Genomic DNA, 15,850 nt, shown 5'->3' with positions numbered 1-15,850 from the left:
CAACGTGTTTTCACCACAGTGAAAACAGCTGCTCTTGTCAAGCTGCAGAGCTCTATTCGCTCTCTTTTTGCGCCCTCCAGTGTTTGATTTTGATAACTATTATTTGTCTCTAACACTACAACACCCATGTTGCACCGGTATTATGAAGAAGCTGATTCTTTGCCTAGAAATATGATTCGTATGTTTACAAGTAATGTTGTCTTAATAACAATGAACTTCCAGAAAATACAATAAAAACCGAATATATACGTTAACAAACCCCTCTATGTATATCAAGCAACAGAATGATTTGTACAGGTAATCAAATTATGGAAATATAAAACGGGGATATCTGTGGGCAGCTAATATTCGAGCTTTAGGTCCCGAACCTCCAGTGTCATTGGTGAGTGACCGAATATGTCCCACTGCAGGTTATTTGGTAGGCTGCTGTGTAAGTATTATTCACCTCACTTTCATCAAATTGCCGCGCCATTATTGCACAACTTTGTTTTGGTTGTTGTGTATTAGTTCTTTGACTTCCTCCTTTTATTTTTCTTTCGCTAGCAGCGACAATAGTTGTCTGATAGTTAGCATGCTAGCAGACAAGTTAGCGTCTTGCAGTGACTGTAAAGGCACTGTAAGCTAACTAGCTCCTTTATGTTAACGCCCTGCCACAACCTAACTAACCCCTTGACTGCTACTTAAGTAGCTATGCATTCACAGGCCATGTTAGTTTTTCAACTGATCATTGATTTTGCATTGCCCTTTTATACACTCTACACTCACTTTGAGATACATTTATATTATTTGACTAGCACGTTGGAGTTTACAGTGTATACAATTTATTTTTTCATTCAGTTTATGCAGTGTGCTTCCAGATTGAGGCACTTAAGCTAAATTAGCATTCTCGTCACCTATTTGCAACTGAACTTTGCACATCGTCAGGGAAGAGTTGTGTGAGATGTAATGGACCAAAGTTCATTCTTCACTGTTGAGTGTGTTTACAACCGTGACTGCTTCTAATGGCACTTAAGATTAGTGTTTCATACATCAGAAAACATAAACGATCAACATATAGTTGAAATATATTCACACATTCCAATTTAAGCATGCAGTCCTTCAGTGACATCTAATATTTGTAAATAATACGCATGCCCAGCGTAGCTCTTACTAATTAAACAAAATCGATCCTCAGTATATTTAATAGTGACATTGGTTCACTTAAAACCAGTTAATCCTGTTCAGTCTGTTGTATTGCATGCTGTCCTTAACTAACATAAATAAATACTGTTTGTTTGCTTAGTTTGCCTTAACCACAGTGAAGCTGTTTCAAATTTCCAAAGCTGTGTTGTTATTTGGGGTTTCGTTTTTCTTGTTTCAGTGCAGCAAAGTGGCATCAGGCACTGTTATACTGGAACAAGACAGAACCTCTACATAACCAAGAACACTAAGGTCATCTGTCAAGGTTTCACAGGAAAGCAGGTTTGTGCTGAAATATTGTTGCCATCTGAAAAATGTTTGCACCATTCATCATTCACAAAAGATACATTTTACAATGTTGTTGCAGTGGATGTATCCCCCCTAATTTATGTATATATTTTTTTATTATTATTATTTTTTCCCACCACAGAAAGGATTGGTATTTCACTACAAAAAGGAAAGGTTTCATGATAACTATAGATGCAGAAATGGATCAACTGCAACTATGCAACATCCAAAACAACTTTGACTGCTCGATAACGAAATGAAATGTCAATAAGTTCTGATTTCACTAATCAAATATGTCATTGGCTATATGATTACATTTTGCACATAATGCTCTGAATTCATATCTTTTGTGGTTAATTTTAGCTGACTATTTTCAGGTTTTGATAGCATGATAACATATCTAGCGTAACCACAATGTTAGTAAGCATAATTAATTATGCATTTTCAGCTGCAGGCTGTAGAAGAGGCATTCATTAATGCTTTTTCCAATTTGCTTTTTGGTAATTTGGAGGAGGACTTGGAGAGATGATGTACATCTGTGATAGTTTTGACAATTCCTGAAAATACCATCTGTAGAATATTGCATATGTACATAACTGGAAAATTGTGATTTCTTTTTCAGCAATAAAGAAGCTTATGTGCACATAGCACTTTGCTGACCTCTTGCTATCTGTTCATACAAGAAACACCTATTCCATACATATTTTTAAAATGGCTCTTTTTATGTTCTGTCCACGCTACATGTCAGAATAATTTCCTCTTGAGAAATTTAAGTGAACCACAGTTGTGTCCAAGTTTGATAGTTTTAATCAATAAAATGCACTTGGACAAAACTCCATTGAGACACTCTGAACATGTGTGCTCAAGGAGAATAACAAAACTTGACAAATGTGTTTGACAGACCAGAAACATGAATCTTTGCAGATTTATAGCCCCCTTTGTGCTTGGCCACATGCCATTTTTCATCCACCTTTTTGCCCTCAACATTGTAAAACGGTTCCAGTGAACACTTCAGGTAATTAGAAAAGGATGAGAAATGAAGCCCGGGTTATTGAGAACACATTTTGTGCTCTAGCTTGATAAGCAAGCCATTCTTCAAATTTATTGTCCCATTTGCAATAATAATGGTGGTGGGGAGAGGGAAACAGCAAAGCTAGCAGAGAGGAGGAGAACATTACATTTGAATGGAACTGCTGATTCATAGCTTCTAATTCCTTTTAATAGAACTGTTGTAATCTGTACTTGAAAATCAGGCATTTATCCCCTTATTCAGTGTGACCCTTTCCCACATTGCATTCTCGCTCAGCATCCTCACAAATGACAGATGTGATTTGTTAAGTCAAAAATGTATTTTGTCTTCTTTGATGAACTAATTCTCCATGAAAGCAAGAAAAAAAAGAAGCTCAACAGTCCTTGGGATGTTCCTTATGTTTAATTTCACAATGAAAGCAGTTAGGTCTTACAGTATTTGTAATTATTATTACACAGATTCCCCAAAGCGGACATGCTAAATTGATTTTGAAAGATATAAAACAAAGTTGGGCGTCTCATACACTTAGTTTACTACAGTTTTGGATTCAAGTAAACAGTTGTAATTTGTCAACATACTGTATGTTCGCTAACCAGTGATAGTTGTAAATGTGGTTAAAAGTAACGGTATAAATAACATGATTGCATGCTTTTCAATGACACCTAATATAATTTAATTATTTTCAATCATAACAACATTGCTGTTGAGTCAAATTGCTAAAACAATGCTGCCCTCCTGTCTCCTTTTATAGAATCAATAAAGTTGTTTACAACAGACTGGAGGGATGGTATTTTTTTCCACTTTCCACGGTTAAGTTATATTTGGCACATTGGTGATTTAATTTCTTATTGAATATGAGTTTTATGGTAGCCATATCTCTAACCAGGAAGTGAAGCGTCTTGTTTATTGAAGCTGCACCTCTCACCATATGGCTGCCTCACCCTCTTCCTGATGTTGTTCAATGCCAGCCGACTACAAGACATCCATCCATTATCTTGACCGCTTATCCTCACGAGGGTCGCAGGTCACTAGAGCCTACCCCAGCCAAGTCCATAAAGCAGCCAAAATTATTTCCTTCTTATCGGGCATTTGTACCAGCATCTTCATCCACATAAGCCCTTTGATTCACTTGTGTAACCTCAAACAAGTTGAAAGATGCGAGATGATGCTAGGTGACACATTTTCTCACTTGTGAATGATTTCTTTGAGTCAAACACTGCCAGCACTGAGTTATCCTTATCTTGCACTGATTCACACACTCTTTGCACCTAGGGGACATTTCACAGTCAACAGTCTCTCGACTATGGATCGAAGTTAGTCGGTGGTGTGTCTCCTGGCAAAGGAGGCAAAATGCATCTTGACCTGCCTGTTTTCAACTCAGTCAAGGAGGTAATTACAACATTCATGTAGTTTTGTTTAAGTAAAACATTAATTTTGAAACTGAAAATGTGTGTTTGGACTACATTTTCTAAATAGACATTAGATGGCAGTGTTTAACAATTTCCCCGTTGTCATTTTCTTATTCCACTGACAATGTTTTTTTTGTTTTTGTTTTGTTTTTTCACCTCAGGCGAAGGAAGGAACAGGAGCTGATGCCACCGTGATATATGTGCCCCCTCCATTTGCTGCAGCTGCTATCATTGAGGCCATTGATGCTGAGATTCCCCTGGTGGTGTGCATCACTGAGGGCATCCCCCAGCAGGACATGGTGAAAGTGAAACATCGACTCCTGCGCCAGAGTACCACTCGTCTCATTGGCCCTAACTGCCCAGGAGTCATTAATGTAAGCTCACGAGTGACGCAGTGTGTTTGAATCCATACCGGCTCAAAGTCTTCAAATTCTATCCATCGTCTGCTGAAAATAGGACACAAAATACATCAATTAATTAAGTTTGCAGGTTGTATGTATGGATTTATGCAAACATGACAGAGACTAGCTAATTAGATGTTTTGTCAAATGTTTTTGACTTGAACTACTTGAGTGACTTTGATGCTACAAAATGTTGACCTAAAACTTTTTGTTCTGTTTTTCTTGAAAATGTTTATGATTTAGACTGTTTGCACTGTTTGTTTTTAGCCTGGAGAATGCAAGATTGGGATCATGCCTGGCCACATTCACAAAAAAGGAAGAATTGGTAACTTTCCAGCATTGTATTTAGAATTGTTTTAACTCTAATTGAAATGTTATTAAAAACAACTTAAGTGGAGATCTATTTTATAGATGATTTCTCTATTATCAGGTATTGTTTCTAGATCAGGAACTCTGACATATGAGGCTGTGCACCAGACAACGCAAGTTGGCCTTGGCCAGTCCCTCTGCATTGGTGAGCGCACTCTGATGTTTGCCATTCTGCATTCTCATTAGGCCCTCAGTGCCAAATAAGGTCATGATTTATGCAACAAAATACTCTTGAATGAAATACGCCAATATGTTTTGCTAATTCATCCCATTGTGTTGTTAAAAACCAATTAAGGCAATATTGAACCATTTCACTTTGTCAATTTGGTATGTCATTTTATACTCTTTGTGCCCTCTGCATATACTGCATCATCTAACTCGATTGGGTGTGTCACTATCATTTGCTCAGAATGGCAAGCGCTGTCAAATTTTGACAATCCAACTATAATTTACTATTAAGAAAATGTGTTGTTTTAAACAAACACAAGCTTGTGGCCAATTTATCTCCCAACTCCCAACCAATAACAGAGGTCAAGCCTGACACCCAAAATAAGACAAAAACAACTTGGGTTCATTATGATTTTGACATTTTAATTACAGCGTGTCCTCCAGTCTGACTTCATAAAGGTTGCGGCTGCAATGGAGTTTAATGCTGTGGAGTTTATTAAAGTGGTTTATTGGTGGGACTGCGACAGAGTCTCTAAAGTCTGAGTCTGACCTGCGGGGCTGCAGCAAATTACTGTTGGTACAATATTTAATATCCCTGTCATCGGTTTTGATGTTGTGCTTCTCTGATTACTATTCATAACTTTTCTTCCCATTAAAATTGGTGGGTATTTTTTTAATGATACACATAACTTTGTTGTTTTTTCTGTGAGCGTCGGGCTTCTGGAGTTAGAAATACTTTCAGAAAGCGCTTAAGACTCTCATGTCTGGCAATTTTTCTGGAGGTGAAATGACACGTTATTATAGATAAATATTAAAGATAAAGTGTGGCAGCACAAAAATTCTTCACCCATAAAAGAAAATCCTGGTAACCTCATTTGAGACTAAAACTGTTGGCCCTTAATAAGCATTTTATTTATGTCTCTAACTTTTACCTTTCAGCTCTGAAAGGGGCAGATAATTCCCTCAGTGATACCTTAAACGATCTGTAAGATGGTAATTATTGAACTAAACATCACCTTGTAGACACAAACCAGACTAAAACCATTCGTTTGTGCATCACCATTGTAGTGAATGTAAAAGCAGTTTTGAGAACCTGTCAAGTGAGTGGTTTTCTGTCTAAATGAAACTTATTCTAGTGTGAAAAAGGTAAGGAGGTCTCAATACTTTGTGAAGTCATTTAATGTAGGAAACGGCACATTGGCTGATGAGGCACAATAAAGAAATACACTTGAGATGCAGAATACACAAAAATCATGCTCAAAGTAAATCCATCTACTGTATTAATATTTCGTTTGCTCACTAGAAGCAATTCCGGCTGTGCTGAATTGTTTTCACAAATCCCCAATGAGGAGCCTTGAAAAAGCCCGCTGCTGCTGTGATGATCAGACCGTATCAGGCTTAAAGTTCGTTTCGCCTGATTTGCCTTCCCTTTTCAGGCTGCACTGCCATGTGGTCCTCAAATATTCACGCGGATGCTCCTGAGAGAGCCACGGGTACATAACATACATTTTCTTTGTCTCTTGTAAAGGTATTGGCGGGGATCCCTTCAACGGTACAAACTTCATAGATTGCCTGGAGGTGTTCCTGCAGGATCCCAAGACGGAGGGCATCATTCTGATTGGAGAGATTGGAGGCAATGCGGAGGAGAATGCAGCAGACTATCTTAAACAACACAACTCCGTAAGGGACACCAACTTATTTACTCTACCCTCAGACAGTACTTCTAGTGTTTTAGTATACGGGATCTCCTTCCAGTATCACGTACTGTATGGCCTAACGATAGTGTTTCTTCTTGATCACGGTTTGAGGCCTGTGTGATGAACATGATCAAGATAAAGAATGGCGGACAGGTGTTTGATGGTTCTACTCACGGGCCATGTTACGCAAATGTACCGCGTTGGTGAGCAACACGTCTTTTGTGACAATCTAGAGCAGCGAGACGTTTCGCTTGTGCAGCAAGAAACTGTAATTGACATTTTTTAATCCAGGCAAGACCCGCACTTTTGCTACTTACCGCGTGTGTGTTTTGTTTCTGTCTTTCTTTGTGTGTTTATGGTGCGCTGAAGCTGAGAAATTGATTTGATTTACCCTCAGTAACTCTAATGCATGCAAATCTCCTGCAAGCGTCTCAGGAGAATAACTTCTCTCTCTCGCCCGCTTTCTCACTCTCCACAAATAAGTACAAACGGCAACCAACACAGCCCTGTCACCCAAAGTGTTGACAGCGAGGCACAGTTCAAATGAAGCAGGCAAGAAAATAAGTAACACTGCCTGAACTAAAAGCCGAATGTGTGGAACACGGCACAGAAAATGTTTTACATAACTCACTCACTGCCATTGACGTCTATAGACGTCAAAAGGTCAAATTTTACTAGGCTGCCACGAAATATGTTAATTGAATCACTGCAGTTGACAGCAATCAAAGTCAAAAATTAATTTTACCTGGGCTGGCAGTAAATGGGTTAATAATTAGAGACCAGCACAAAGCTCCTAAATGAAACTTCTGTTTTGCAGCAGGATTTGCTCAGCAAAAGAAAAAGACTCCACGGCATCATAAAGTTGATTTGTATTACTTAAATTTAACAATCAAATTTCACTTTCACAGTTAAAGTAGTTTTTTTCAGTGTTTGTCAGTTGATTAGATCAATGTTTCCAACCTTTTACTGCACATAAGTGCTGTTTACATGTTAAATGCAATTGCACAACACCAAAAAAATGTAACCTCAAATATTGATTGTACCTTTTTTTTTTTTATGTCTCAAGTTACTCACACGTTCACTTTATGGGTGTGTAATCTGGACCCGCCCAGTTAATTGTCATGTCTGCCTTCATTCTTCTATCTTCACTAAAATCACTGAACCAAGATGTATTATTTGTAATACCATAAATGTATAAGACATTTTCCAACCAATTACTATAGGACACATCAAGTAATTTCTTCCAGCACAACAATTAGTTTCTGACACCACACTAATCGCATATAGAACTTTTAAAACATTGTTGCTCATTTAGTATCTACAACTTGTTGCAGTTTTTTTGTAAACAAAGTTTTTCAGAGCATTTTAATTTTACCACTCTGCAAAACATTTTCTGCCACGTTTTATACCAAATTATCACTTTGAATGACTCCCAGTTGTGTGTCAGGTTGGGGGGAACAAAGCTCTTCATATTTCATCGATTTAAATGGCTGGAGACTGAGTTAATCTGTCAATATCATAATTGTGTAAAATCCAAGAAAATAAGCTTGCACCTCCCTGTTGGTTCTGCTGTCGGATTTTATAATGCAGAGCATATTTCAAGGTTCACTGGGTATCAATTTCTGCCATGCTTGCCAACATAATATGGTATTAAAAGTCACTTGTATCAAAGGTCTGCCAAGCATTGCTGGGGTTTTGCTGTATTCTTGAATTCAGAAATAAGGTCTTACACAGGATAAGCGTATGATAATTTGCTTGAGTATCTTTCGTCCAAGCTTCCGTGAAGGTTTAGTGATATTTCTTTCATCCCATTTCAGCGTCATGACTTTTAGCCCAGCTTGCCTTCCCCAAGCTTACATAAACCCTTTTGTAATTTTGGGGAAACAACACCGCATAGTAATGTGAGCCGTACAAAGACTGAGCTCGATTAAATGCCACGCTTCCCATGTGGATGGGAACCAGTCAGGATTTCCTGAGTCCATGTTTGTTGTATTGGCCTCACTTTCTAAACTTGTTTATTGAACAAACCAGCATTGCTGATTCACTTTGATAAACTGCTTACTTCAGTAGAGCGACCAAATAGCAGGATTTTGGGTATTTTAGGACACTCCTTTCTAGAGGTATTGACTCTTGGTAGTAATTTAAATCATAAGGTTAGGTTAATTTAAATATGTTCCATTTTTTTGTGGTAGAAGTTATAATAATTAGATATAACTGAGGGAGGTTTGTTCTTTATTTCGAATCATTGACACACCAACAGCTAGACTGTAAGCTAGACTCCTAATTATTTGACTAGGCATCGTAAACTAGAGTGACTAGATCAGGGGTGTCCAAACTCCGTCCTCGAGGGTTGGTGTCCTGCATGTTTTCCATCTTTCTTTACCCGACGCATCTGATTCAAATGATCAGAAAATCAGATCGCTCAACAGAAGCCTGATCATTTGAATCAGGTGGACTAGATGGGCCATTAATTGTAATTGCAATTAAAAATATCAAGGTTATGTCACCCTATCATTTTTCTTGATAAACTATATTTCAGCTTTGATACAAAGCCAATATTGTTAGTCTTTTTCTTTTTGGGGGGTGCTGAAGAAGTGGAAGCTGAATAGGCTTTACTACCTATTAAGTGGTGGCCATTTTCTTTTCTCCTTCCGCAGCAGTTTCGAGTCATCCCAACACCCTTTTGTGCATGTATAGTTTTGTTTTAATTGTGCTTTGGATGAAAACCAAAAATGCACTTTTTTTTTTTTTTTGCCGTTATCGGACAAAACCATTTGGTCGGTGGAAATTTAGTGCATCTTTTGTTAATGCTGCTTCTTTTGGTGTTGCAAGACAAGTGCAAGGTTTATCCTTAATACTGAGGTCTTACGCAATAAGCAGATATCTCTTGTGATGTCATATATGATGGCGGTTCACGTTTTGGAATATTTTTTGCTTAAGAGCCACAAAGAAAAAGTGGCATTGAGGGCATTGGGCTTCATAGGTTCCACTATAACTTTGTGTGCCGGGCTGGGGCTGTGCTTGCCTTTTTAAGGATGATTTAAACCGCTACTCACACACAATGTCCCAATTTCTATGATGTTATTGCGACGCCTGAAATATTGGCGCTCCTCACCTTGGAAATGATCTAAACAGTTGAGCGCAACATCCATCAAGAAGAAAGCAGTATAGACAGACAGGCGGTGAGCTAATCAGTGGCCGCATGACTAATTACCATCTCAGAAATGAGATGATTTGAGATGGCAGGCGCCTTGCCCCCTATCTGGTCATCCACCAACCCATGCAATTAAACTACTTGATTGACCCTTTGTTTTAATAATGCGGGCTGAGACGGAGACAGCTGCTTAGATAAGACTCTTATCATAGGGGCTCTGTAATGGGAGGACACGGGTTGTTTAATTTGTAATGAATGGATAAAATGCAGGTGCAGAAAACAAATTGCCTTGATTTATGCACACAGCCCCTCTCTTATATTTCTTTCTGTCCTGCCTATGGCGACGCCATTAGGATGCTTTGTTAAAGTCCTCACACTTGGAAATGAGATCATTATCCTTTTAGTGGGTTTCTTCACCTCCTTTTATTTTCCTTATTTCTCACTTTGCCAATGTGTCAAGGGTGCCAACGCTAAGCCCGTGGTGTCCTTCATCGCTGGGCTAACTGCTCCTCCCGGGCGAAGGATGGGTCATGCCGGCGCTATCATCGCTGGTGGAAAAGGAGGCGCCAAAGAGAAAATAGCTGCCCTGCAGTCAGCTGGAGTTGTAGTCAGCATGTCCCCTGCCCAGCTGGGCAGCACAATGTTCAAGGTGAGTCCTTTCCCTAAAATTCTAACCGTCGTGTTTATGGAGGAAATGAGCTATTACATCTTGTTTTGTGCGTGCTGATAAATAGCCGTCAGAGGAAAAGATTTCTTTTAACATGCTTTCTTGAAAGTAATCAAATGAGACAAAAACAGGTCTTCTGGGGTGGTGGGCTCGAGCTTTATATTCACAAGTAAGTCAGGGTTGTAAATTGTCATCTTCCTAAATTAACGACCTATTTTTTTTTCTTTGTTTTACATAAAAAGACCAAATACTGATAATTGCATATCTTTTCAAATTAAGATGTAAAACAATTTTATCATAGGCGACGTGCATAATGAGATCATTTAGGTGGAACAAAAAAAATTAGTCATTGACCTTAGCTATTATTTAATAGGGAGACGATAGAACCATACAATTAATTAAAAAAAAAAAAAAACTCAAAACATTGCAACCAAAAACAAAATGATACAAACAGAGACTATAGCATCTAATAGTAGAATATATGAGCTTGAACATATAACATAGCATAAAGGTTAGAATTCAATTCATGCAATTTTGACAGTTGTGAAGGCTGATGTGTCTTTATTTCAGCACATCTCAAGAGAAGTGCTGTTAAAAGCATATATTAAAACTGGAATGTGCATTTATTACTCTCATTCGTCATCTTATACTTTCATTACCACTGCTGGCTCTTCCGCATGTGGATATTGATTTACACGTGCTGGTTTTTTTCTCCTAAGTTTAATTCATAATCATTGAGCGTAATTGTGAAAAACGTTGCGATGTGGTTGCACGTTCTACCCTCCAAACCCCCTCCCGCTGTGTTCATACATCTCTGTTAATCTCATAGAGAAACGTAATGGAAGTGGTTAAGCGACGCTATGCCTCGAGTTGTGCAGCCATCGTGTACCAGTTTTGGTTGTGGATAAATAATTTTCCCACAATAGCCTCTGAAAGCAAGATATTAATGTTAATGTACAATAAAGCAAACTTTATTACATTAGGACAGCGGTTCTCAAATGGAGGTATTTGTGTTTCCCCGAGCATTCCAGGGGATATGTGAAATTTTAACAAGGTTTCTGCAGGTATCCGCAAATCAAATTTGATGCTTTCCATTGCCGTCAAAGGAACCATACATGTCTCTCTTCAATTTGAAAGCAAATACTTGCATCGGAACATGAAGCAACCTATTGCTAAATGATATTTGCTGACGTCTATCTTCATTTGAAGCGTTACACAGATGCACATTAGCGACACAATATAAATATTCCAGCAGACACGAATACACGTAAAGAAATCATTGCAAATATATTTCCAAAGTTTTAATAAATCAGGAGGACTGCACTGCCATTGGTTAACATCCAAAACTGTTTCATGTTGGTTAGGAAATACTTGGCTGGAAAAAAAATAAATAAATTAAATCACAGTGAGAATCACTGCATTATGTGACAAAAAATGGCGGCTATGTCGTGAAGGGTTAACAGTAAACTGTGCCTTCTAAATTGTAGCCGTCCGTATGCATAATTTTACGACCTTGTAAAAACTTTAACTTGTTTCTTTGTCTACATACTGGCAACAGTTGTTAAAACGATATCCATTCACATGATTTGTTAAAAGGCAACATCACTGTGTGACGGCACATTGTTATGACTTAAATCAGTGCAGTTCAATTATATTTTGCAGAGAAAACATTTCGAGCCCCACTTGTCACGCCAACCATAAATAAGATTGTTATCTATATAGATTGTACTAGTATACCTAAAACTGTATCGTTTTTAACACTGACAAGGAAAAAGCAATATGAAAAAACTACTTTTTTTTTTTTTTTACAGCATTTATACATGTTAAAAGTTTGTCTAAGCAGAAAGAAACCTGAGCGCATCGAAGTTCATGGAAAAAATAAATAGATGCCAATCGTTTTTTATCACCATTACACTTCACATGGCAAAAACAAATCCTTTTCCCTGGGGTCATCCGTGGCTGCCCCACTGTTTGAGAAACACTGACTTACACTGTACACAAATACACTTGACTACACAGTACACACACGTGCATACATTCCTTTATGCCGTGCCGGATATTTTACATAGTACCCCTGCTGGTTGTAGCCTAGAAATGCATGATGTCGCCTCAGTGCTTTGAAATAGCATTTAACTAAGAACTGTGTCAAGCTGACTATTTAAAAAAAAAAAAATTGCCATCAAGTGAATGTGAAATAATGAAAACATTACCATGATGACGTAGTAGGTATGGATTAGAAGATGCACAAATGCTTCATAGCACTGCGTTGCACCAAAGTTGTTTTCACCAATAAGAACTCAAGACCGAAAACCTGCATGGGTATATTTTCAGTTTCAGCATTTCCATCTATACGCAGAAACGAATCCAGTTTTCAAATGTGTTTTATTCTGATTCGCTCAAATTGGGGTTGTGAAGCACTTCAGACCATGAATGAATATGACACAGTTTTATCTAAAACCTACTGTTTTATCAGTTTTATCTCTTTGCGTAGATGGTCATTAAACTTGGGCATTCGACAATCCTCACATTCAGTCCCAATTGATCTAAATTGAGAAATTCATACTATATAGAGCAACAGACATAGGAATTGTCTTTTTCTTACTGTCCCTTTCCAGTCACAAAAAGCGTAGCTTTCATTTAACATCATTTTCAATTGTGCACTCCACTTTTATGAGACTCTAATCAACAATATACAGAAAGGTTCTCATGCCTCTGAAATTTTAATTTGTGCTGCAGTTTCAGTAATTTAGATGCTTTTTTTTTTCCCCAAATTCTGTAATTATACAATTTGCTTCAATATTTGCCAGGCTATTTATGAATGGAATTTGTTTGAAACTAATTCAAGCATGCAATATTTGCTGGAATTAGCGGTGCCTCTGGTAAAGGAAGGCAATATCAGAAAACGTGTTCATCCGACGACCCTAATTAAAATGCAAGCATAATTACAACCTTCTTAACTTCTGTTTACAAAATATCTAAAAGTCATTCACGCGCTTTCGCACAAGTCATTTTCGCTTCATGAAATGTAGTCTGATACGCTCTGCGTCTGCCGTCACATCTTTCTGGCGCAGGTGGGTCGAGCGCTTGCCATTTCTCTCCTTGAAATGTGTCGCGCTTCTTTCCTGACAAGTTTTCTCGCTCTCGCCGCTGTTTCAATAAAAAAAACATTGTGTGGCGTCACTTTTTGAGTGGCATCTTCCATTCCCTCATTTTTACTTCTTTGCTTGTCAGATGTCAATCTCCTGTCATCCCCCGAACAACCTGTGGTTTTACTGGCTCGTACTCCACTAAAGCATCTGTGTGCAACACAAGCAACCCTCTCTCTTCCTTTTCTCATGTTTCCTGGTTTTTATTCCATTACACTGTTGTTTCTTTGAAAGCCTCGTCCCAAATGAGCAGGCCCTGCTGACTCCTTGTTAAAGCAGCTACTTGCAATCAAGCACAACTCCCATGTTGACCCACCAAAAGGTTTCTTAATTCATTTGCCCATTCCCAGAACAACAAGAGGCTTTTGTACTCTTTGAAGGGGGTTAAAATATTCACCCAGTGCTTCCTCAGGGTGGCAGTATACCTTAAGGTATCGCCAAGCTTCATTGGAATGGCTCATGCAGCAAGTCCTTGTGTGTTCTGCCGACCTGATAAATGGCATTTGCATTAAGTTATCGCCACACAGCCCATGGAAGAAAAGATTCCAAGGGAAGGACATATTCTATTGTGTCTTACTTTCTGTGTGATATGTCTGAATAAGTCAATAGCTGCATATATTTAAAAAAAAAAAAGACGAAACATAATGCTTCTCATTTCTGCTCAATTTTAAATTAACTGTAGACTTGCATCTGTCAGAACAGCGCCGGTGCAAGCTGTCCCAATCAGTCACAGAACATGAGTGGTTTTCACGGCAGCAACTTGGTCGTGAACCTGTAGGCTTGCAAGGTTTTACTCTGGGGAAAAACACAAACCGTGCCGCTTTTGCTTTCGCAGCCTGTTTCCCCCCCCCTCAAAAGAGCTGTGAGATATCAACACGAATAAATAATTCCTTTCTGTCTGTGTGACTTCATTCGCTGTTGCTTTTCTCCTTCCTCTCTTGTCTGTAGGAGTTTGAGAAGAGGAAGATGCTGTGAGCGGTTTAAGAAAGACGCGTGACCGCCAAGATGAACAACCTGATTCCGGATGTGCATATGCCCCCCTTCTCTAACCCTGATTATCTCAGCAACCATAAGCGCACATTCAGTGTTTATATTGTCATTCTCAACCTTGCACCGATGAAAGAAAGAAAAATAGTGTCTTGCTGGTAATTTTAAGAGGCCATTGTACACCATGTAAAAGCTTTGCAGATTTTATTCCTCCACTTACTGTTTGAAGCTAAGCGAAGACGGCCATTGTAACATCTGTTCGACTGCACCTGTTGTAAAATGTGTATACCATCATTTGTAAATGGCTGTCCACCTGAATAAGAAATATTTCTCATCATCATGCTGCTCTCCTGTTTTTATGTGATTGCGTTTTGGACATCAGTGCTACACATTGCTGCTGCCGGGCAGAATCCTTATACCAAAACAAAAAAATCATTCTTTTTTTTTTTGAGACCCTAAAAATGACATGTTTGGTCAAACAGGGGGCATGTCTGATATTATAGGGTATAAACAAATAGGAAATGGCGGTTGGAAGGCCTCACACACATTTTCAAATACTGTACTGGTTCTACGTTGTTGACGCAAAGGCACAAGGGCGGGGCTTATCACAGCCTGTGTTATGCCAGTTGCACATTATGAAGGCTAATTTAGTTTCAGGGGTAACCCACCCCCCTTAAAAGGAGAAAAAGAAATGGAATGTTTGCGTGACAATCTGAAATTTAGAGGCTTTCTTAGCTTACATTTCACACATTTTGACCACAGACATTAGTCAAGCAACCAAGTGTTGTCCTATTGAGGAGCAAATTGTACATAAAAAAAGGGGGGTTACTACAAAGTCTTTATTAACTGTGATGTAACCTCATCAAATCCTGCAACGCTGACAGACATTGTCAGGAGTTTATGAAAAAGCAGTCTTCTTTACCAAGACTTTAACCCGGTTATAATGCTAATTGTCGCTAAAGATTTGTTAATATGTTCACCAGCAAACATTGTCCACTTTTAAGTGAGAACGTAATGGGACAGAACAGCACCTTAGTATGCGTGCATGAGTGAGATACTACAACCTTCACCCATTTCATTATGGTGACCACCCTTGAGACCCAATCACAAAGACATTCATTTTCACCTTTGAATGACATTGCAATGAATTAAATAAAGTTCATTTTGGAGGTTGTCATTTGCCATGGTCTAGATTAGAATTAGTTGGGTTGAATTAAACCAGATGAAATTTCATATTTGACAAATGTATCACCATGAATAATTATATTAGGTTTACACAAAGTCCCTTCACAATTTCAAAGAAACATGTCAATGTTCTTGTGTTGATTATCTTTTTTTTTCAACAATGCATTTAT

At 38.4% G+C, this 15,850-nt stretch overlaps 1 protein-coding gene across 1 annotated transcript; it reads left to right on the top strand.

Moving 5' to 3' along the window:
* The first annotated feature begins 270 nt into the window (after positions 1 to 270).
* suclg1 (succinate-CoA ligase GDP/ADP-forming subunit alph) lies at positions 271 to 14,835 on the top strand. Its single transcript, XM_088418732.1, has 9 exons — positions 271 to 430; positions 1,361 to 1,461; positions 3,770 to 3,886; positions 4,068 to 4,280; positions 4,575 to 4,632; positions 4,738 to 4,821; positions 6,373 to 6,524; positions 10,156 to 10,344; positions 14,457 to 14,835. Exons 1-9 carry the CDS (start codon positions 397 to 399, stop codon positions 14,481 to 14,483), a joined length of 975 nt encoding a protein of 324 aa, XP_088274858.1. The 5' UTR covers positions 271 to 396; the 3' UTR covers positions 14,484 to 14,835.
* The last annotated feature ends 1,015 nt before the right edge of the window (positions 14,836 to 15,850 follow it).

This window comes from Hippichthys cyanospilos, chromosome 7 (assembly GCF_059441005.1).
Source record: "Hippichthys cyanospilos isolate Australia breed blue-spotted pipefish chromosome 7, RoL_Hcya_1.0, whole genome shotgun sequence".
In the NCBI taxonomy this organism is placed as follows: Eukaryota; Metazoa; Chordata; class Actinopteri; order Syngnathiformes; family Syngnathidae; genus Hippichthys; species Hippichthys cyanospilos.
Note: the sequence above shows the minus strand (reverse complement) of the source record. Positions and strands in the feature narration are given on the sequence as shown.